General features: G+C 44.9%; 1 protein-coding gene across 1 annotated transcript; it reads right to left on the bottom strand.

The window, feature by feature from the left end:
• Positions 1-4,114: 4,114 nt before the first annotated feature.
• LOC127341979 (proline-rich receptor-like protein kinase PERK15) lies at positions 4,115-8,752 on the bottom strand. Its single transcript, XM_051367922.2, has 8 exons — positions 7,832-8,752; positions 6,718-7,236; positions 5,843-5,929; positions 5,672-5,742; positions 5,351-5,427; positions 5,006-5,153; positions 4,691-4,852; positions 4,115-4,571 (listed from the first exon to the last, which is right to left on the bottom strand). Exons 1-8 carry the CDS (start codon positions 8,358-8,360, stop codon positions 4,257-4,259), a joined length of 1,908 nt encoding a protein of 635 aa, XP_051223882.1. The 5' UTR covers positions 8,361-8,752; the 3' UTR covers positions 4,115-4,256.
• Positions 8,753-22,941: the final 14,189 nt, after the last annotated feature.

Below are 22,941 nucleotides of genomic sequence, written 5' to 3'. Positions count from 1 at the left end.
TTGATGGAAGGCTGTTCCACCTGTTTGTTTGGATGGATGCGCTGCAGGGAAGAGTTATTGATTATTCCGTCAACTGAGTTTCCAGGTCTGAAAACTCCAACAGCCGTATTCTTGACAGTCAGGAGATACTGTTCTGATCTCAAAAAAAAAGGAGATACTGTTCTTGTGTGATATAAAAAAGAAAGAAGATAGTCAGGTCAAATAAAAAAAGTTACACGCAAAAAAAAAGGTCAAATAAAAAAGGAGATACTCTTTTTGTTATCTGTCATGAATAAACTATACGGAGATGTAGAATTAGTCCAGATGATGGACATGTTCTACCTACAATTACTATTGCGACGCGGGTCATCCGCGTCTAAGTAACGAACATGAGCACTTGTAGTGCCGACTGTCTTTTTCTTCGATTTGAGGAGTGAGTGACGAACTGCTGACTCATTGTGATATATCTCTAAATAATGCGACTTACAAATGTCATCAAGAAAGCCGAGCTAAGATGTATATGTATAGTAGATGTATTCTGTTTTGGGGCTACGCTAAGCATGTGGCACCTAATGTCAGTTCAGTATATTCAGCAACCGGCCAGCACCTTTCGTCAACCAAATGCAAAATATTACCGAGTACTAGTACTTGGTTTTGTCTTGGAGTGTATCATATCCCAACTAACTAACTGGAGCTGCATGATTGCGGCGATACAGACCAGCAGCATAGGGATGCTTTAGCCAGCAAGAAACAAAACGAGAGAGAACAGAGCAGCATACAGGCTGGTGTCCAACGAATCCATGCGTGTATCTCTCTGGCTCTCTCTCTGAAGCCAACGGTATCTCGTTCGGCATTAGCTTTCTTCTTGATAGGGTCGAGCTTGGATTCAGACTAACAACAGCTAAAAAAGTTCAGAGCAGCACCAATCTTTACCTGCTTTCAGAGGTCCATCCAGCCCGTTCGTTTGATTATCTACGGCGTCAGATGCTTGCCCTTGGTGCGAAGCAGTAAGTAGCGATGACCAACCTATGATCGTCGACAATGGATTCTTAACACTGAACATGTATAGATAGTTTGAGAGCAGCATCATGCTTAGGGAGGGCCTCTTCTTCATCTATCTCCTCGTCATATTCAGTAACATACACAGCTTGAATTTGTGTTTTTGTGCTAAACTTAGACAAAGTTGCTTATGGTCACGAAACCGAGTTCTTTGCAATTGTAACAAGTATTTTTTTAATCTAGCTTCATGTATTATATTTGCAAGGCCTTGGACCAGTTTGCTTAGTAGGCTCGCAATATACTTGGTTTCGAGCAGGTTGATTTTTTTTTCTCAAAATGGGAGCATAGCCCCAGCCTCTGCATCAACTGATGCACACAGCTTTCTTTATTAAAAAGAGTTCAGAGTATGCGGTAGTTTAAACGATTACAATCATGGATCGGCCAACGTCGATACATGAATCAACCAAAGGAAAATGAGACACATAAAGAAACTATCAATTTGATAATCTGCTAATGTGTCGCCATCCAAGACTTTAAAAAGTATCTGAGCAATCATCAAATAGGTTGCATCTAAGCCATATGCCCCCGTTGCTCCTCCGGGAGAAGGAACGCCCATAAGTGAATCCAGTGCGCAGCTCGCCGAATAACCTGCAAGAAATTACTAGATTTTTGTTTGTTAAAGACCATGTCATTCCGACTTGTCCAAAGAGACCAACATAAAGCTGCAATACCAATACGTATTCGAGCCTTATCACATTTGCTAACTCCATTTAACTAGTTACCAAACATATTATTAATACTATTTGGCGCGGGTATATTAAAAGCAAAATACACCATACGCCAAACTATCTTTGCAAACGGACAGTTGAGAAACAAATGATCAACAATCTCGTTAGAATCACAGAAACAACATTTCTGACAGCCATTCCAATTTCGTTTTGCCAAATTGTCCTTTGTTAATAAGACTTTATTATGAAGGAACCACATATTTTTTTTTATTTTTAACGGGATTTTCATTTTCCACAAATATTTACGAAGAAATCTAGTATGCCCATTCATCAAGTCTAGGTACATAGATTTAACCGTAAAAAGTCCTGAATCAGTTAGGTTCATACAAATTTATCTGGTTCCGGTGGAGTCACTGCAATACCAATAATACCAATACGTATTCGAGCAGGTTGATGCTCCCTCTGTTTCATATTACTCCGCATATAAGATATGATTGAAGTCAAACTTGTATAAGGGATTATGTTAGGTGCGAAACCAGTGCCTCTCCACCATTGCATAGTGTTGCCACTGCAAATTGTGGTATTTGCTCAACTGGGTTCTGCTTGCCTCAAAATACTGTTGACCATCACCTCCTTGAAACTCAGGTATGTTGAACTTTACTGGTTCGGCCATCGGTTAGATTCGTCCTGACAAGGAGTTTTCAAGTGGTTGTTGGCGTTCAGCCCGTCCAAACCTGTCAACCGGCCCCTGGAGAGTTTTTGGGAGTATTCGGTTGGGCTGGGAAACGACGAGTTTTCAGGCAGTTGCTGGTGTTAAGACCGTCCAAGCCTGGCCTGCCAAACAACCCCTGTGGCCTTGTTTGGAAAGAGTGGATTTTAATGTTTCTTAGTGTATTTTCTACCGTGTTTTTGGTGAACACCCGATTCCCTTCTCCTAACCAAGAAACGGAGTGTAAAAAAGGAATTCCTATATGCCGACCAGGTCGGCACCTGCACCGCGCCGCACACCCCCGCGCGCGGTGTGGGCCGGCCCGGTTAGGCGTATTTTCCTGTTTCTTTCTTTCTTTTTTCCTTTTCTTTTCTCTTTTCTGTTTTTTTTCTTTTCTGTTTTCTTTTTCACTGTTTCTTTTTTTCTCACGTTTTATTTTATGTTTAAAAATAATTTTCGAAAATTATAAATTTTGAAAAATGTTCAAGTTTTGAATTTTTTTTGAACGAATTTCGAAATTTGAACAAATTTTAATCTTGAACGAATTTTGAAATTTGAACAAATTTTAAGTTTTGAATGATTTTTAAAATTTGAACGATTTTTAAAATTTGAACGAATTTCGAATTTGAACAAATTTTTAGTCTTGAACGAATTTCAAAATTTCAGAAGAATTTTTAATTTTGAACAAAAAAATTTCAAACGGTTTTTGAAATTTGAACGAATTTCGAAATTTAAACAAATTTTTAGTCTTGAAGGAATTTCCAAATTTCAGAAGAATTTTTAATTTTGAACAAAAAAATTTCGAACGGTTTATGAAATTTGAACGAATTTCGAAATTTGAACAAATTTTTAGTCTTGAACGAATTTCCAAATTTCGGAATAATTTTTAATTTTGAACAAAATTAAATCAAAATCTGAACATTTTTAATTTCAAAATTTCGAATCTGAACAGATTTTGAAATTTTGTTCTCCGAAATATTTTTTTTAAAGTTAGATATTGAAAAAGAAAAATATTAACAAAAATGAAACAGCAAAAAAAAGAAAAAAACGTACCCACTATTAATGGGCCACGGCCCAACCAACCGGCCTGGTCGGTGGGGTGTGCGGTGGCCCGTACACACCGACCAGGTCGGTGTACAGCACTCCCCGTGTAAAAAACGCTAGATCCACCTCGTGTTTTAAAAATGGGCTAATCAGACGTGTTTCCAGGGGTTTATTTGGGCTTACACAACTAGAAACCGGGGTGCCAAATGAGCTACAACGTGTATTTTCGAGTAAGTAGCTCGGCTGGTACCCGTGTATCAAGTTAAAAACCAGGCTACCAAACAAGGCCTGTAGAATTTTCAGGAGTATTCGGTTGTGCTGGGAAAGTAAAATGCAAACCTCAGGAAAAGCTCTTGTGCCAAATAAGGCCTTGAGGGACAATCACCCTTCCACACGTCATGCTAAAAATATTTTTCTTCACATTTCACTAGGAATTTTCCTCCAAGCATAACTCTATGCCAGACGACAGCCAATGTAAGACCTCCGTCCCATGAAGGTTGTCTGAAATTTATCAAAATTTGAATCTACATGCATCCAAATTTTGATAAATCTCAGACAATCTTCATGAGATGGAGGGAGTACATTAGACCAAAAAAAAAACAATGCCAATGACACTGCATGAATCGGTGACGATAAAAAAGAACATAGACGCGGCTACAAAAAAAAAACTATATATCTCAACAACATATGTTCTCTTTGTTCGTTGCAAGCAAGTCAGCTAGCAGCTTATGTCAACTCGGCTAAGATGGGGATTTACACATTTGCTGTCAATGAAACTTTCCAGCAAAAGAAAGGGGTCATGTAACTGAAGCTTCAGGTTCGCCGCCGTCTCTCTTTGTAGTCCCCATTTCCATCTCCTGCGTCTGATGATGGCTATCGCTGCCTGCGGTGGACGGGTCCTGCTGGCCGTGCTCGCTGCTGGACGGCGTTTGTTGGCTGCTCTGGAAGCTGCTGGTACCAAGTGCCATCTTCCTGAACTTCTTCAGGTCCTCGTTGTACTGGTTGGTGTCGTACTCGGAGCTTGCGTGCGATCCCATGAACCGACTGTGGCCAGGACGAACGCCTTCGTTCAGATCATCAAGTGATACATCGCCTTCCAAGGCCCGAACAACCTGTTTGTTACATCGAGGTTAGCTTCACTCCAGAGCACAACAGAAATGAGGTCGAAGTAGAGAGATGAATTGTGTCGACGAGACTAGGATACAAAAGAAGAAACCGGCATAGAATGTACCTGGCTCATTCGTGGACGTCGCCGTCCAGAATGGCGTACACATGCAGCTGCACAGGCTATCATCCTTGCCATCTCGTTATCATTGAACTCCGTCCCCAGCTGGGGATCAACTAAAGCATCGTGATTACCGTCTTGGAGTGCTCGCGTCATTAAAGGCCTCGCCTGCAGAGAGAAAGGAACACCATCAAATACAAATTGACCAAGAAATACTCCTTCTACAAGTAGACCCTTAAGTGAATCTAAAATGAGTAAAACTACACAAGAAATAAGCTGACGCTGCCAGTAACAGCACGGCGGACAACAAATTTAACTTACCCAGTCAACCAAGCTGTCATCCATATGTGCTTGTTTTGAACTTACAGGACGGCGCCCAGTTATTAGCTCAAGAAGCATTACTCCGAACGAGAAGACATCTGATTTCTCAGTGAGCTTGCCAGAAGAAGCATACTCTGGTGCAAGGTACCTAAAAGCAAGGTCAAGATTATTCAGTAATTTTCATGCATCAGATCTTGCATGTTAGTTGCTACAACCTATCAACTGCTAACTAAATATACCATCTTTTGAGCCTATATTTTCAAGCATTTGAGATAATATTTCACTACCCACACCACCACCACACCAAAAAAAAAAGATAAGGTTTCACTGGAAGGTTGAACTTACCCAAATGTGCCCATTACTCTGGTGGAAACATGGGTGTCATTATCAGGAGTTAATTTTGCAAGTCCAAAATCTGCCACCTGTAAAATGAAGGTTTACTTCGTGAATTACGCATCCAACAGTCTGTATCAGTATGCTGATATTGACTCTGTTTATAATGATTGGTTAGACATCAGTTTATCGAAGCTGTAGTCAGTTTCTGAATTTACTTATATCAACTAGTTTGACATTCTGAATTTACTTATATCAACTAGTTGGGACCATGGGAAAAGGAAGGCTCGGCATTTTACATAGAAATGGAACAAAAAGAAATGCATATAGTACCTTAGCTTCAAATCTGTGATCCATAAGAATATTTGCTGCCTTTATGTCGCGATGAATGATCTTAGGATGGCCTGTGAAATAAAAATAGTAAAATCATGAGACAAACAGCTACATACCTTTTTCGTGAAAGAAAACTAAAAGCATAACAACTAGGTATGGGTGTGAGCTCACAGTCTTCATGAAGATATGCCAATCCCTTTGCAGAACCCAAAGCAATACGTAGTCTTGCAGGCCAATCCATGGTTGGTCCACGCCTACCTGAAAAGAAGGTGAAAATAATCCTTAAGGTCTGAAAAAAATGTTCAAGGGAATATAGACCAAATGAGTATAGCAGATGTTTTGCATGAAAGGTGTTATGTGCACCACAGGTAATGCAGATTGTTTCAACATGAGCTTCAGAGATATGCTTTCTGAATCTACATGAAAAGATGAGAAAGTATTGTCCTTTTAGAGAAAATCTGAGAAAAGGTAAAGGTTGAAGAAACGCGGCGCTAACGCTGATATCGACTGAATGGGTATTGTTGTGCTTATTGTTACATAACAGTTTTTTTTTAAACGAAAAATGAAACCGTGTCTAGGAGGAACTAGACACTTTTTGATATAGTAGAAGCGGGACTTGGCGTGACAATTCCGAAATTCGTCCCTGACAGGAATCGAACTCCGGTCGTTGCTTATTGTTACATAACAGTTAAGAGAGTGGCCGGTAGCCTGCTATTTAATTGTACTGTAGCAAGTCATGGTATTTCTTTCTCTGAACAATCAATTGTTAAAATTGCGAATTTACTAGAACAAGGTTTCTTTTTCATAGCCAGAAAGTAAATAAAATTGTCTAATATCATAGGTTTAACTTTGTAAATCACCTGGATATTTACTAGCTCACAACTCATATGGCAGTTGATAATCATAAAAAGGATATAACCAGGAAATTTACGAAAAAATAGAACTAAACTTACAAAAGATGTCCTAATTTACTTCCATCGTTAGAACTAAAAGGCATTTTGAAAGAGAAGACATGGTAATGATTGAAACACAGAAAGAAATCATACCATGCAAGTGGAATTCTAATGTGTTGTTGGGAACAAACTCATAGACAAGCAATCTCTTTTCTTCAGAAATGCAATAACCAACCAATGTCACGAGATGTTTATGATGCACTCGACTGATAATCTCAACCTCTGCCTGGAACTCACGCTCTCCCTGGCCACTCCCATCTCTTAACTGCTTCACAGCAACTTCCGTGCCATCCGGGAGTACCCCTTTGTGAACAAATCCGAAACCGCCTTGTCCGAGAAGATTAGCGTCAGAGAACTGGTCGGTCGCCACGGCCAAGTCTTCATAGGTAAAAGTGGATCTTGAGAAGCTGAGGGCGTTTCCGAGTGGCGAATGCGGGTTTCGGTTCTCACCGCCGCCTGAGTAATTTGAACCGGAGCCACTGCTGTTTACATTGACAGGAGGAGGAGCCGGTTTGGGGGGAGGATGTGAATGCATCTTCACCACATGATCAGGTGGTGGTGGTGGAGGGGCATTATGCTGCCAGTTCTGGTACGCCCCACCGTATTGATCCCCTGCAGCAGAACAAGGATTGTCCTTAAAGATGTTAGTAACTCAGTGTTGACAATAGCTATTGGTACAGAAGAATTCCCCTGTTGCGGAATCTAATAAAGATGAAATGATTGCAGAAAGTTTGAGATTGAAGTAAACACATTAACAATAGTACTACTCATAGATTAACCTTACATAAAAGAGATTCCATTAACCCCAGAAAGCAATGGCACAACATGCAGACCTAGTGCGTGTTGTATTTTTTTTTTATCAAATACCATTTGGTAAACACGGATGAAAATCCAGATGATCACTGCCGTATTCTAAAATCAGCCATATTTAGGAGTCGCAAATTAAGATGCATATTCTGCCGGATTTTTTGATGTTTTCATCAGTATTATTTACATAGAGACATAGAGTCATTATTACAAGATGATTAAATGATTCTCAAAAGGGAAAAAAAACTGGAACGTAAGTCACACTTGTACGTCAGAAGTCACGGCAAGAACAGCAAACAATCGCAAGCGACAGCGATGTGACTTGGTAGTGAGACAAAGAGCGCAATCAGAAGAGAGATCTGTATCCGCTCCTCGAGAAAGTCAAGGGAGGCCGTCTCACCTTTGAAGGGCGGCGGTGGTGGCGGCGGCGGCGGGTGGCCGTAGTAGTGCAGGTGGTGGGGCGGCGGCGGGGGCGGCGGGTGGTGCGGGTGGTGCCGCCTCTTCTTCTTCTTGAGCAAGCAGAAGCAGAGCAGGCTGGCGAGCAGCAGCGCGATGAGGCCGCCCACCGCGATCCCCGCCACGACGGGCGTCGTGAGCCCCGAGCTCGACGAGGGCGGCGGCGAGGCCGCCGGGGGTGACGGCGGGGACCTGTCGGAGGGCGGAGACGGCGTGGTCGACGGGGGCGAGGGCGTCGCCGGAGGAGGGGTGGATGGGGTCGTGGGAGTGCTGCCGGACGACGGCGCCGGCGCGGAGGGCGTGGGCGTCGCCGGCGGCGGCAGGGGAGAAGGGGGTGGCGAGGAGGCCGGAGGCGCCGGCGGGGGAGGGGAGGAGGAGTTGGCAGGGGGTGGCGCCGATGACGCCGGCGGAGGCGCCGTGCGATTGGTCGGCGGCGAAGCCGGCGCTGGCGCGGCGGGCGGCGACGACGACATCGCCGTCAGAAACCCCGCCGCCTACTTCTCTCGCGGACTCGCGTTGCTACCACTGTGCCGCAGCACTGCTCCTACTGGCTGCACCAACTTGGGCAAGAAACCACCGGGGAGGGAAAGATAAGCGGAAAAGGAAGGGGAGCGCTTTTCACTCGCGGTGGTGGTGGTGGGGAATTCCGGAGATTGCGACTCGTTGGAGAAGAAGTGCTGCTAGCACGTAGCGGCACTAGGTAGCTACGCGATCGAGGTGGGGAGTGGAGTCTAATGGTGACGCGACGGCGGAATAAAAGCGGGAGGAGAGGAGAGGATTGCAGACACGGCGAGCGACAGCGCGGCCGTGGCCGGTGAACGTGCGGCGCTACCTTCACGCGGCCCGGACTACCCGCGCTTTCCGCTCCCGCGAACCCCGTATCTCATCCGCCACCGGCCGTCGACCGACCTCCGCCCCTGGCCGGCGGGCCACAGCCTTGTTGATCCCAGCGTCAGTGAAATAGGTTGTTGATTAACAGTGGTGACGAGGCGGTTGTTGGTGGTGGGGCGAGCTCGAATGTGGGGCCGCGCGTCAGTGTCCTGGCACCGGACGGTGGATCCCGCATAATCCGGTGCTTTCCGCTCAAGACTTCGAGTTTGCACCGCGCCGGCTACGCGACTGGTGAAGGCTGTTTGCTTCCATATGGACCCACTTTGTCAGAGTGATGCCACATGGAGCGCAGTTTTGGAAACGACAGGTGTCAGGCGGCATGTATGTCACGGGAGTCCAAAGATGCATGTGAGGAGAATGACTTGTCAGGCGTACACTCATAATTTTTTTTCAAAACATAGTAAGTAGACGCAAACGCTTACAAATACATACATACACTCACAACTATGAATACATATACGCACACCATATCTCCGTGAGCATCTTCAAAGATTGAGTTTAACAAATCTAACTGTTCTTCAGATTAATGAAGTAACCACATACACATCTCGTTGTCGATGGCAACGTTGCCTCCCGTTGAAAAAATATTTCGGTGGCAGTGGCGGCTGTTAGACAACATGTATACCGTATAATGTACGCCATGATAGAGGCTTTTTCTACCCTATATAAACACGTAACACGAGCCAGGGAGAGGCATAGTTTCCGCCCATATGGTATCAGAGCCACCTCTTCCCAAACCCTAGCCGCCGAACGATCCCAAAAAATCGCCGCCGCCGCGCATCTGGCTACCGCCGCCGCTACACGACCCGCCGCCGCGGTGCTCTGCACTGCCACCGCCAAGACTACGACCTAAAACCCAACACACTGACGCCGCCCTAGCCCTCTGCTCCGGCCGCCGCCACAATACGACCTAAAACACTCGCTGCCGCCTTGCCTTGTGCTTCCTGGCCGCCACGACACAACCAGCCGCTGCCCTAGACCTTCTCTTCGGCCGCCGCCACGACAACAACAACAACACGATCTGATGGCTTCTTCCTCGACGGTTCCCCTCGGCGTCATGCTCGGCGCTCCGCCGGCAACGAAGCTCACACGCTCCAACTTCCTCTTCTAGAAGACATTGGTGTTCCCCGCCATCCGCGGTGCCATGGTTATGGGTCTCCTTGAAGGTACTGATCGTGCACCTGCAAAACTCCTTCCTTCCAAGGACGCCGACGGCAAGGACATCACCATCGCCAACCCTGCTTATGTTGCATGGATGGCGCACGACCAAGCAGTTGTGAGCTACCTGCTGCAGTCGCTCTCGCCTGAGCTCCTCCCCCACGTCTTCGGCCTCGAGACCACATAAACCTTCTGGAACGCCATCACGCGCATGTTCTCCACCGCGTCTCCTGCCAAGGTGAACGCGCTGCGAGGAGCTCTCAACAACACCAAGAAGGCCTCCATGACTATGGCGCAGTTTTTCGCCAAGACGAAGGGCTATGCATCCGAGCTGGTCGCCCTCGGAAAAACCCTCGATGAGAGTGAACTCATCACATACCTTCTCAGTGGCCTTGACGGGACATACAATGACGCCGTCGCATCCGCTAATGGACAAACTGGTATCACTGTTGATGAACTTTACGATCAGTTAACTGCTCATGATCTTCGTCATTCCATGCTCTAGGACACAGGCGACAGCTTCACTTCCTCTGTCAACCTGGTTCGTCGCAGCCAGGGTGACACACGCTCTCGTTGACACGCTGATGATGATGATCGCGGCCCCCGTGGTTGTGGCGACGGTGGCTACCGCCGCGATGCCGACTGTGGCTATCGCCGTGATGACGATCGCGGTTTCCGCCGTGACGATGACCGTGCACCACGCCGTGATGATGACCGTGGCAATGGCAACCGCGGCGATCGCGATGATGATCGTGGTCCCCGTGGCCGTGGCGATCGTCGTGATGATGGTGGCTCCGTACGCCGCGGTGATGATTCCACTTGGCGCCGCCGTGATGATGGTCCCCGGCGTGATGGTGGTCGCCGTCGTCAGTCTCGTGCACCCACTCCATTTGTTGATGTTACCTGTCAAATGTGTACTATTCATGGACATCCCGCAAACGAGTGTTGGTGGCGCTATCAAGACCGCAACAAGGAGGACTCCGATGATGAAGTGGAGAGCCAGGACAAATCTTCCAATGTCGCCTCTTATGGAGTCGACACGAACTGGTATCCCAACACCGGTGCCACAGACCACATCACCAGTGAGCTGAGCAAACTCACCACCCATGAGAAGTACATGGGCCGCGACAATGTTCACACGGCCAACAGTCATGGTATGCAAATCTCCCATGTTGGTCATGAAGGAGATATGCCCTAGAGGCAATAATAAAGTGGTTATTATTTATATCTTTATGTTTATGATAAATGTTTATATATCATGCTATAATTGTATTAACCGAAACATTAGTACATGTGTGATATGTTGACAACAAGAAGTCCCTAGAATGCCTCTTAAACTAGCTTGTTGATTAATGGATGATTAGTTTCATAATCATGAACATTGGATGTTATTAATAACAAGGTTATGTCATTGTATGAATGATGTAATGGACACACCCAATTAAGCGTAGCATAAGATCTCGTCATTAAGTTATTTGCTATAAGCTTTCGATACATAGTTACCTATCCTTATGAACATGAGATCATGTAAATCACTTATACCGGAAAGGTACTTTGATTACACCAAACGCCACTGCGTAAATGGGTGGTTATAAAGGTGGGATTAAGTATCCGGAAAGTATGAGTTGAGGCATATGGATCAACAGTGGGATTTGTCCATCCCGATGACGGATAGATATACTCTGGGCCCTCTCGGTGGAATGTCGTCTAATGTCTTGCAAGCATATGAATAAGTTCATAAGAGACCACATACCACGGTACGAGTAAAGAGTACTTGTCAGGAAACGAGGTTGAACAAGGTATAGAGTGATACCGAAGATCAAACCTCGGACAAGTAAAATATCGCGTGACAAAGGGAATTGGTATTGTATGTGAATGGTTCATTCGATCACTAAAGTCATCGTTGAATATGTGGGAGCCATTATGGATCTCCAGATCCCGCTATTGGTTATTGGTCGGAGTGAGTACTCAACCATGTCCGCATAGTTTACGAACCGTAGGGTGACACACTTAAAGTTGGATGTTGAAATGGTAGAACTTGAATATGGAATGGAGTTCGAATATTTGTTCGGAGTCCCGGATGAGATCCCGGACATCACGAGGAGTTCCGGAATGGTCCGGAGAATAAGATTCATATATAGGATGTCATTTTATGTGAATTAAAATGATGCGGAAGGTTCTATGGAAGGTTCTAGAAGGTTCTAGAAAAGTCCGGAAGAAACCACCAAGGAAGGTGGAGTCCCGGAGGGACTCCACCTCCATGGCCGGCCAACCCTAGTGGGGGAGGAGTCCCAAGTGGACTCCCCCAAGGGGGGCCGGCCACCCCCTCCATGGAAGGTGGAACTCCCACCTCTAGTGGGAGTCCTAGCTTGGGTAGGTTTCCCTATCTTATGGAAGGTTTTGGGTTCGGGTCTTATTCGGAGACTTGTAGTCCAACCCTTGGGGCTTCCACCTATATAATGAGGGACAAGGGGAGGGGGCCGGCCACCTCAAGACCACAAGCTGGCCGCACCCCTCAAGTGGCCGGCCACCCCCTCCCAAACCCTAGCCGCCCCCTTCTCCTCCATAGCTCCCGCGTGCTTTAGCGAAGCTCCGCCGGAGTTCTCCACCGCCACTGACACCACGCCGTCGTGCTGTCGGATTCAAGAGGAGCTACTACTTCCGCTGCCCGCTGGAACGGGAGGTGGACGTCGTCTTCATCAACAACCGAACGTGTGACCGAGTACGGAGGTGCTGCCCGTTCGTGGCGCCGGAGGGATCGTGATCAAGATCTTCTACGCGCTTTTGCAAGCGGCAAGTGAACGTCTACCGCAGCAACAAGAGCCTCCTCTTGTATGCTTTGGAATCTCTTCAAGGGTGAGACTCGATAATCCCCTCGTTGCTACCGTCTTCTAGATTGCATCTTGGCTTGGATTGCGTGTTCACGGTAGGAAATTTTTTGTTTTCTATGCAACGTTATCCTACAGTGGTATCAGAGCCGTGTCTATGCATAGATAGTTGCACGAGTAGAACACAATGGTTTTGTGGGCGTTGATGCTCTTGTTATCTTTAGTTTGAGTACTTTGCATCTTTGTGGCATAGTGGGATGAAGCGGCTCGGACTAACTTTACATGACCGCGTTCATGAGACTTGTTCCTCGTTCGACATGCAACTTGTATTGCATAAGAGGATTTGCGGGTGTCTGTCTCTCCTACTATAGTGAAGATTCAATTTACTCTTCTATTGAAAACATTAGTATCAACGTTGTGGTTCATGTTCGTAGGTAGATTAGATCTCTCTCGAAAACCCTAAACCACGTAAAATATGCAAACCAAATTAGAGACGTCTAACTTGTTTTTGCAGGGTTTGGTGATGTGATATGGCCATAATGTGATGATGAATATGTATGAGATGATCATTATTGTATTGTGGCAACCGGAAGGAGCCTTATGGTTGTCTTTAAATTTCATGTTGAGTAGTATTTCAAAGTAGTTGTAATAGTTGCTACATGGAGGACAATCATGAAGACGGCGCCATTGACCTTGACGCTACGCCGACGATGATGGAGATCATGCCCGAAGATGATGGAGATCATGTCCGTGCTTTGGAGATGAAGATCAAAGGCGCAAAGACAAAAGGGCCATATCATATCACATATGAACTGCATGTGATGTTAATCCTTTTATGCATCTTATTTTGCTTAGATCGCGACGGTAGCATTATAAGATGATCCCTCACTAAAATCTCAAGATAATAAAGTGTTCATCCTTAGTAGCACCGTTACCAAGTCTTGTCGGTTCGAAGCATCTCGTGATGATCGGGTGTGATAGAATCAACAAGTACATACAACGGGTGCAAGACAGTTTTGCACATGCGGATACTAAGGTGGCCTTGACGAGCCTAGCATGTACAGACATGGTCTCGGAACACGTGATACCGAAAGGTAGAGCATGAATCATATGGTTGATATGATGAACACTTTGAGTGTTCGCCATTGAAATCACACCTTGTCTCGTGATGATCGGACTTAGGTGCGGTGGATTTGGTTCGTGTGATCACTAAGACAATGCGAGGGATATTGTTTTGAGTGGGAGTTCACCTAGATTTTTAATTATGTTGAATTAAAATTTGAACTCAATTTGTCATAAACTTAGTCTAAACTTTTGCAAATATATGTTGTAGAGATGGCGTCCCCAATCAATTTTAACCAGTTCCTAGAGAAAGAAAAACTTAAGAGCAACGGTAGCAACTTCACCGACTGGTTCCGTCATGTGAGGATCTTCCTCTCTGGCGGAAATCTGCAATGTGTGCTTGATGCACCGCTAGGTGACCCTCCTGCAGAAACTGAAACCGATGAAGTAAAATCTGTTTACGAGACTCCTAAAATTCAATACTCTCAAGTTCAGTGTGCCATCCTGTGCAGTCTGGAATCCGATCTTCAAAAACGTTTTGAGCACCACAATCCTCATGAGTTGATGAAAGAGCTGAAAGCTATTTTTGAGACTCATGCGGCCGTGGAATGCTATGAAGCATCGAAACAATTCTTCAGCTGCATGATGGAAGAAGGCAGCTCCGTTAGTGAGCACATGCTCACCATGACCGGGCATGCGAAGAAACTCAGTGACTTGGGAATAGTGATTCCTAACAGACTGGGGATTAATCGTGTCCTTCAATCACTACCACCAAGTTACAAGAACTTTGTGATGAACTACAATATGCAGAACATGAACAAGGAGTTACCTGAACTCTTTGGCATGCTAAAAGCTGCTGAGATTGAGATCAAGAAAGAGCACCAAGTGTTGATGGTCAACAAGACCACCAGTTTCAAGAAACAGGGCAAGTCTAAGGGAAAATTCAAGAAGGGTGGCAAGAAAGCTGCCACGCCTCCTATGAAACCTAAGAACGGCCCTAAGCCTGATGCTGAGTGCTATTACTGCAAGGAGAAGGGACACTGGAAGCGTAATTGCTCCAAGTATCTGGCTGATCTGAAGAGCGGCCTTGTCAAGAAGAAGAAAGAAGGTATATCTGATATACATGTTATAGATGTTTATCTCACTGGTTCTCGTTCTAGTACCTGGGTATTTGATACTGGTTCGGTTGCTCATATATGTAACTCGAAACAGAAACTAAAGAATAAACGACAACTACTGAAAGATGAAGTGACGATGCGCGTTGGAAACGGATCCAAGGTCAATGTGATCGATGTCGGCACACTTCCTCTGCATCTACCTTCGGGATTAGTTTTAAGCCTAAATAATTGTTATTTTGTACCCGCGTTGAGCATGAACATTATATCTGGATCTTGTTTAATGCAAGACGGTTATTCATTCAAGTCTGAGAATAATGGTTGTTCTATTTTTATGAATAATATCTTTTATGGTCGAGCACCACAAAAGAATGGCTTATTTCTGTTAGATCTCGATAGTAGTGATACGCATATACATAACGTTGATGCTAAGCGAATTAAATTGAATGATAATTCTACTTATATGTGGCATCGCTGCCTTGGTCATATTGGAGTGAAACGCATGAAGAAACTCCATACTGATGGATTACTTGAATCACTTGACTTTGAGTCACTTGATAGATGCGAAGCATGTCTAATGGGTAAAATGACTAAGACTCCATTTTCTGGTATGATGGAGCGAGCTACTGACTTATTGGAAATCATACATACCGATGTGTGCAGACCAATGAGCGTAGCATCGCGCGGTGGTTATCGTTATGTTCTAACCTTCACAGATGATCTCAGTAGATATGGGTATATCTATTTCATGAAACATAAATCCGAAACTTTCGAGAAGTTTAAGGAATTTCAAAGTGAAGTAGAAAATCAACGTAATAAGAAGATTAAATTTTTACGATCTGATCATGGAGGTGAATATCTGAGTTATGAGTTTGGCATGCATTTAAAGAAATGCGGAATACTTTCACAATTGACACCGCCGGGAACACCACAACGAAACGGTGTGTCCGAACGTCGTAATCGAACTCTCTTAGACATGGTTCGTTCTATGATGTCTCTTACTGATTTGCCGTTATCATTTTGGAGTTATGCATTAGAGACAGCCGCATTCACTTTAAATAGAGCACCATCAAAATCCGTAGAAACGACACCGTATGAATTATGGTTTAATAAGAAACCTTAGCTGTCGTTCCTGAAAATTTGGGGTTGCGAAGCCTATGTAAAGAAGTTACAACCGGACAAGCTAGAACCCAAAGCAGAGAAATGCGTCTTCATAGGATACCCTAAGGAAACTATAGGGTACACTTTCTATCACAGATCCGAAGGCAAAATCTTTGTTCCTAAGAACGGAACCTTTCTTGAGAAAGAATTTCTCACTAAAGAAGTGACTGGAAGAAAAGTAGAACTCGATGAGATTGATGAATCTATACTCGTTGATCAGAGTAGCGCAGTACCGGAAGTTGTGCCTGTACCGCCTACACCCGCAACAGAGGAAGCTAATGATAATGATCATGAAACTTCGAACGAGGAAACTACTGAACCTCGTAGATCGACAAGGGAACGTGCCACTCCTGATTGGTATGATCCTTGTCTAAATGTCATGATTGTAGACAACAATGATAAGGACCCTGCAACGTATGAAGAAGCGATGATGAGCCCAGATTCCAACAAATGGCAAGAAGCCATGAAATCCGAAATGGGATCCATGTATGATAACAAAGTATGGACTTTAGTAGACTTACCTGATAGCCGAAAGGCTGTCGAGAATAAATGGATCTTCAAGAGAAAAACAGATGCTGATGGTAATATTACTGTCTATAAAGCTCGACTTGTCGCAAAGGGTTTCCGACAAATTCAAGGAGTTGACTACGATGAGACTTTCTCACCTGTAGCGAAGCTAAAATCTGTGAGGATTTTGTTAGCAATAGCTGCATTTTTCGATTATGAGATTTGGCAGATGGATGTCAAAACAGCGTTCCTTAATGGAGACATTGAGGAAGAGTTGTATATGGTACAACCCAAAGGTTTTGTCGATCCTAAAAATGCTGACAAAGTATGCAAGCTTCAGCGTTCAATCTATGGACTGAAGCAAGCATCAAGGAGTTGGAACCGACGCTTTGATAAGGTGATCAAAGACTTCGGGTTTATACAGTGTCATGGAGAGGCCTGTATTTACAAGAAAGTGAGTGGGAGCTCTGTAGCATTCCTGATATTATATGTAGATGACATATTATTGATCGGAAATGATATAGAACTATTAAGCAGTGTTAAAGGTTATTTGAATAATAGCTTTTCAATGAAAGACCTTGGTGAAGCATCGTATATATTAGGCATCAAGATTTATAGAGATAGATCAAGACGCCTAATAGGGTTATCACAGAGTACATATCTGGACAAGATTCTAAAGAAGTTTAGAATGGACGAAAGTAAGAAAGGGTTCTTACCTATGTTACCAGGCAAGGTCTTGAGTAAGACTCAAGGACCGGCTACGGCAGAAGAAAGAGAAAGGATGAGTAATATCCCCTATGCCTCGCGATAGGATCTATCATGTATGCCATGCTATGTACTAGACCGGATATAGCACATGCTGTTAGTTTGACTAGCAGATATCAAAGTGATCCAGGAATGGAACACTGGACAGCGGTCAAGAATATCCTGAAGTACTTGAAAAGAACTAAGGATATGTTTCTTTGTTATGGAGGTGACCAAGAGCTCGTTGTAAACGGTTACACCGATGCAAGTTGGAACACTGATCCTGATGACTCTAAGTCACAGTCTGGGTACGTGTTTATATTGAATGGTGCTGCAGATGGTGGGCAAGCTCGAAGCAGTGCACGGTGGCGAAGTCTTCAACAGAATCAGAGTACATAGCGGCTTCAGAGGCTTCATTAGAAGCGGTATGGATGAAGAGGTTCATTGTAGAGCTCGGTGTGGTTCCTAGTGCATTGGACTCATTAATCATTTACTGTGATAACATGGGTGCCATCGCCAATGCACAAGAGCCAAGGTCACACAAGAGGCTGAAGCATATCAAGCTGCGTTATCACTCGATTCGCGAGTACATCGAAGATGGAGAAGTAAAGATTTGCAAAGTACACACTGATCTGAATGTAGCAGATCCGTTGACTAAAGCTCTCCCTAGGGCAAAGCATGACCAACACCAGAATGCCATGGGTGTTAGGTATATTACAATGTAATCTAGATTATTGACTCTAGTGCAAGTGGGAGACTGAAGGAGATATGCCCTAGAGGCAATAATAAAGTGGTTATTATTTATATCTTTATGTTTATGATAAATGTTTATATATCATGCTATAATTGTATTAACCGAAACATTAGTACATGTGTGATATGTAGACAACAAGAAGTCCCTAGAATGCCTCTTAAACTAGCTTGTTGATTAATGGATGATTAGTTTCATAATCATGAACATTGGATGTTATTAATAACAAGGTTATGTCATTGTATGAATGATGTAATGGACACACCCAATTAAGCGTAGCATAAGATCTCGTCATTAAGTTATTTGCTATAAGCTTTCGATACATAGTTACCTAATCCTTATGACCATGAGATCATGTAAATCACTTATACCAGAAAGGTACTTTGATTACACCAAACGCCACTGCGTAAATGGGTGGTTATAAAGGTGGGATTAAGTATCCGGAAAGTATGAGTTGAGGCATATGGATCAACAGTGGGATTTGTCCATCCCGATGACGGATAGATATACTCTGGGCCCTCTCGGTGGAATGTCGTCTAATGTCTTGCAAGCATATGAATAAGTTCATAAGAGACCACATACCACGGTACGAGTAAAGAGTACTTGTCAGGAGACGAGGTTGAACAAGGTATAGAGTGATACCGAAGATCAAACCTCGGACAAGTAAAATATCGCGTGACAAAGGGAATTGGTATTGTATGTGAATGGTTCATTCGATCACTAAAGTCATCGTTGAATATGTGGGAGCCATTATGGATCTCCAGATCCCGCTATTGGTTATTGGTCGGAGTGAGTACTCAACCATGTCCGCATAGTTCACGAACCGTAGGGTGACACACTTAAAGTTGGATGTTGAAATGGTAGAACTTGAATATGGAATGGAGTTCGAATATTTGTTCGGAGTCCCGGATGAGATCCCGGACATCACGAGGAGTTCCGGAATGGTCCGGAGAATAAGATTCATATATAGGATGTCATTTTATGTGAATTAAAATGATGCGGAAGGTTCTATGGAAGGTTCTAGAAGGTTCTAGAAAAGTCCGGAAGAAACCACCAAGGAAGGTGGAGTCCCGGAGGGACTCCACCTCCATGGCCGGCCAACCCTAGTGGGGGAGGAGTCCCAAGTGGACTCCCCCAAGGGGGGCCGGCCACCCCCTCCATGGAAGGTGGAACTCCCACCTCTAGTGGGAGTCCTAGCTTGGGTAGGTTTCCCTATCTTATGGAAGGTTTTAGGTTCGGGTCTTATTCGGAGACTTGTAGTTCAACCCTTGGGGCTTCCACCTATATAATGAGGGACAAGGGGAGGGAGCCGGCCACCTCAAGACCACAAGCTGGCCGCACCCCTCAAGTGGCCGGCCACCCCCTCCCAAACCCTAGCCGCCCCCTTCTCCTCCATAGCTCCCGCGTGCTTTAGCGAAGCTCCGCCGGAGTTCTCCACCGCCACCGACACCACGCCGTCGTGCTCTCGGATTCAAGAGGAGCTACTACTTCCGCTGCCCGCTGGAACGGGAGGTGGACGTCGTCTTCATCAACAACCGAACGTGTGACCGAGTACGGAGGTGCTGCCCGTTCGTGGCGCCGGAGGGATCGTGATCAAGATCTTCTACGCGCTTTTGCAAGCGGCAAGTGAACGTCTACCGCAGCAACAAGAGCCTCCTCTTGTAGGCTTTGGAATCTCTTCAAGGGTGAGACTCGATAATCCCCTCGTTGCTACTGTCTTCTAGATTGCATCTTGGCTTGGATTGCGTGTTCGCGGTAGGAAATTTTTTGTTTTCTATGCAACGTTATCCTACAGGTCATTCAGTTTTGCATACCCCATATAGTTTTTTGCATCTAAACAACATCTTACATGTTCCGAGTGCCTCTAAAAACTTGCTTTCAATTCATAAACTTACACCTGACAACCGCGTTTTCATTGAGTTTCATCCTTTTTTTCTTTTTGATTAAGGACCAGGCCACAAGGGAGGTTCTGTTTAAGGGTCCATGTCTTGGTGATCTTTACCCTCTACTTCCAGTCTATAGTGGGGGCGCAAGGAAGCTTTCACCACAATAAAGCCATCTTCATCCACACGGCATCGTCGTCTAGGCCATCCATCCTCCTTTGTGGTGCATCAAATAATTAGAAAAAATGAACTCTCTTATTCGCCAGAAATAAATCCCTATGTCTGTGATGCTTGTCAGTTAGCTAAGAGTCACCAATTGCCATACCCTGTATCTACTAGTGTCTCTACAGTTCCTCTTGAACAAGTGTTTTCTGATGTATGGGGCCCAACACCTGCTTCTGCTGGTAAACATGAGTATTATGTCAGTTTTATTGATGATTTTAGCAAGTTCACCTGGATTTACTTGCTTAAGAAACGTTCTGAAGTGTATCAAGTTTTTCTAAAATTTTAGCAGTATGTTGAACGAAAGTTTGAAAGAAAAATTAAAACTATGCAAACTGAATGTGGTGGTCAATATGAAAAACTCAATAGTTTCTTTCAAAAGGTTAGCATAGTTCATCATGTCTCATGTCCACATGCTCATCAACAAAATGGTTCCGATGAACGCAAACATCGGCATATATTTGAAGTTGGTTTGTCTATTTTAGCCAATGCCTCTATGCCACTAAAATTTTGGGATGAAACTTTTCTCACAGCCACCTTCTTGATAAACCTTCTCCCTAGCAAAGTCATCAATTTTGAGACACCAGTTGAGCGTCTCATGAATACCAAACCCAACTACGAGTCTCTTCGTGTTTTTGGCTGTTCTTGTTGGCCAAATCTTAGGCCCTACAACAAACGAAAACTTGCCTTTTGATCTACACATTGTGTTTTCCTTGGGTATAGCGCCCTCTTCACAAAGGTGTGAAATGTCTCGATGTTAAGACTGGTCGTGTCTATATCTCTCGTGATGTTGTGTTTGATGAGCAAGTTTTTCCCTTTGCTGAACTTCATCCTAATGTTGGCCGTCGCCTTCGCAACGACATTCTTTTACTTCCCACTGATGCATCTTCATATAGTTCCACTACTGGGGATGCACAAACTCATGACTACATGCCTTTGCCTATTGTGCCTGTTGTTGCTAACCATGACCAGGTACATCACGAAGATGTAGTTTACGATGATAGTGCTTCTGATTCTGATCAGTTTGATGAAAATTTCACTGAAAATGACCAAGAAATGGCTTCGGTAGAGCAAGAGCAAGACCTTGCTCCGTCTACACCGCCACGGGGCAACGCCGGCGCGTGATCCCAGGCGGATTCGCCATCCTCCTCGGATCGGCTGCCGCCAGATTCTCCTGGCCCCGCCAATGATTGGTTGCCAGCCCGAGACAGCGATGCCGCGCCAGAAAGCGACGCTGCGCCCTGTCTGCTGCAGCCACGCGTCCGCGCCAGCTCGGCTTCCGCGTCGCCTCTTCCACTCCGCGCCGAGCCTTCACAAGAGGCACATGCTCCTGCCTCCCCTCCAGCGACCACACCCCCGACATGCGACACTGCAGCACGCCAATCCGCGCCCGCCCTGCCTACACCTGCTGCTGCTTCGGCAGCTACTGCTGCGGGATCTTCTACAGCACCAGCGCCTGTGGCTTCCTCTGCGCCGGGTATGCGTACACGCCTACAGCAAGGTATCCGTCAGCCCAAAATTTATAAGGATGGTATCGTGCGCTATGGATTACTCACATCTGCAGGAGAACCTCAACATTTATCTGAAGCTCTTTCACATCCTCAATGGCGTGTTGCAATGGAGGAAGAATACAATGCTCTTTTGAATAATAATACATGGCACCTTATTCCTCCTGCTAAGCACAAGAACTTGATTGACTGCAAATGGGTATATCGCATCAAAAGACATTCTGATGGCACTATTGACAGGTACAAGGCTCGTCTCGTTGCAAAGGGATTCAAGCAAAGGTTTGGCATTGATTATGAAGATACCTTTAGCCCTGTTGTTAAAATAGCTACCATTCGCACTGTTCTGACCCTTTCTGTTTCCAGAGGCTGGAGTCTTTGGCAGCTAGATGTCAAGAACACGTTCTTACATGGTGTTCTGGAAGAGGAACTTTACATGCGACAACCCCTGGCTTTGAACATCCTGATGCTCCAACTTACATATGCAGGCTTGATAAAGCGCTATATGGTCTGAAGCAGGCTCCTCGTGCTTGGTTCTCAAGGCTGAGTTCCAAGCTTAATGATCTTGGTTTTATTCCCTCCAAGACTGATACATCTCTCTTTATATATCACAAGTCTACCATTATGATCTATGTTCTGGTGTATGTTGATGATATTATTGTGACCAGTTCCTCTGATGCAGCCATAGATATCCTTCTCAAGGAACTCAATGTTCATTTTGCCATAAAGGATCTTGGTGAGCTGCATTTCTTCCTTGGTATTGAGGTGACACGCTCTTCCCATGGACTGGTTCTCACACAGCACAAATATGCTACTAATCTTCTTGAAAAAATTGGTATGAAAGACTGCAAGGCCTCGCCCACCCCCTCTCCTCCACAGATAAGCTATCTCTCACTGAGGGGGAGCCACTGGGCACTGAAGATAGCACAAAATATCGCAGCATTGTGGGAGCTCTTCAGTATCTCACATTGACTCATCCAGATATATCATTTTCAGTCAACAAAGTGTGTCAGTATTTACATACTCCTATGACATCGCATTGGACTGCAGTTAAGAGGATTCTTCGCTATGTGTCCATTCTTGCCCATTTTGGTATTACATTTCAAAGGTCATGATCTATGTCGTTGAGTGCTTTCACAGATGCAGACTGGGCAGGAGATTTAGATGACAGAAGATCCACTGGAGGTTTCGCCATTTTCGTTGGACCAAATCTTGTCTCATGGAGTT

This window comes from Lolium perenne, chromosome 3 (assembly GCF_019359855.2).
Source record: "Lolium perenne isolate Kyuss_39 chromosome 3, Kyuss_2.0, whole genome shotgun sequence".
NCBI classification, from domain to species: Eukaryota; Viridiplantae; Streptophyta; class Magnoliopsida; order Poales; family Poaceae; genus Lolium; species Lolium perenne.
The sequence above is the reverse complement of the archived record's forward strand: the minus strand, read 5'-3'. Positions and strand labels throughout refer to the sequence as shown.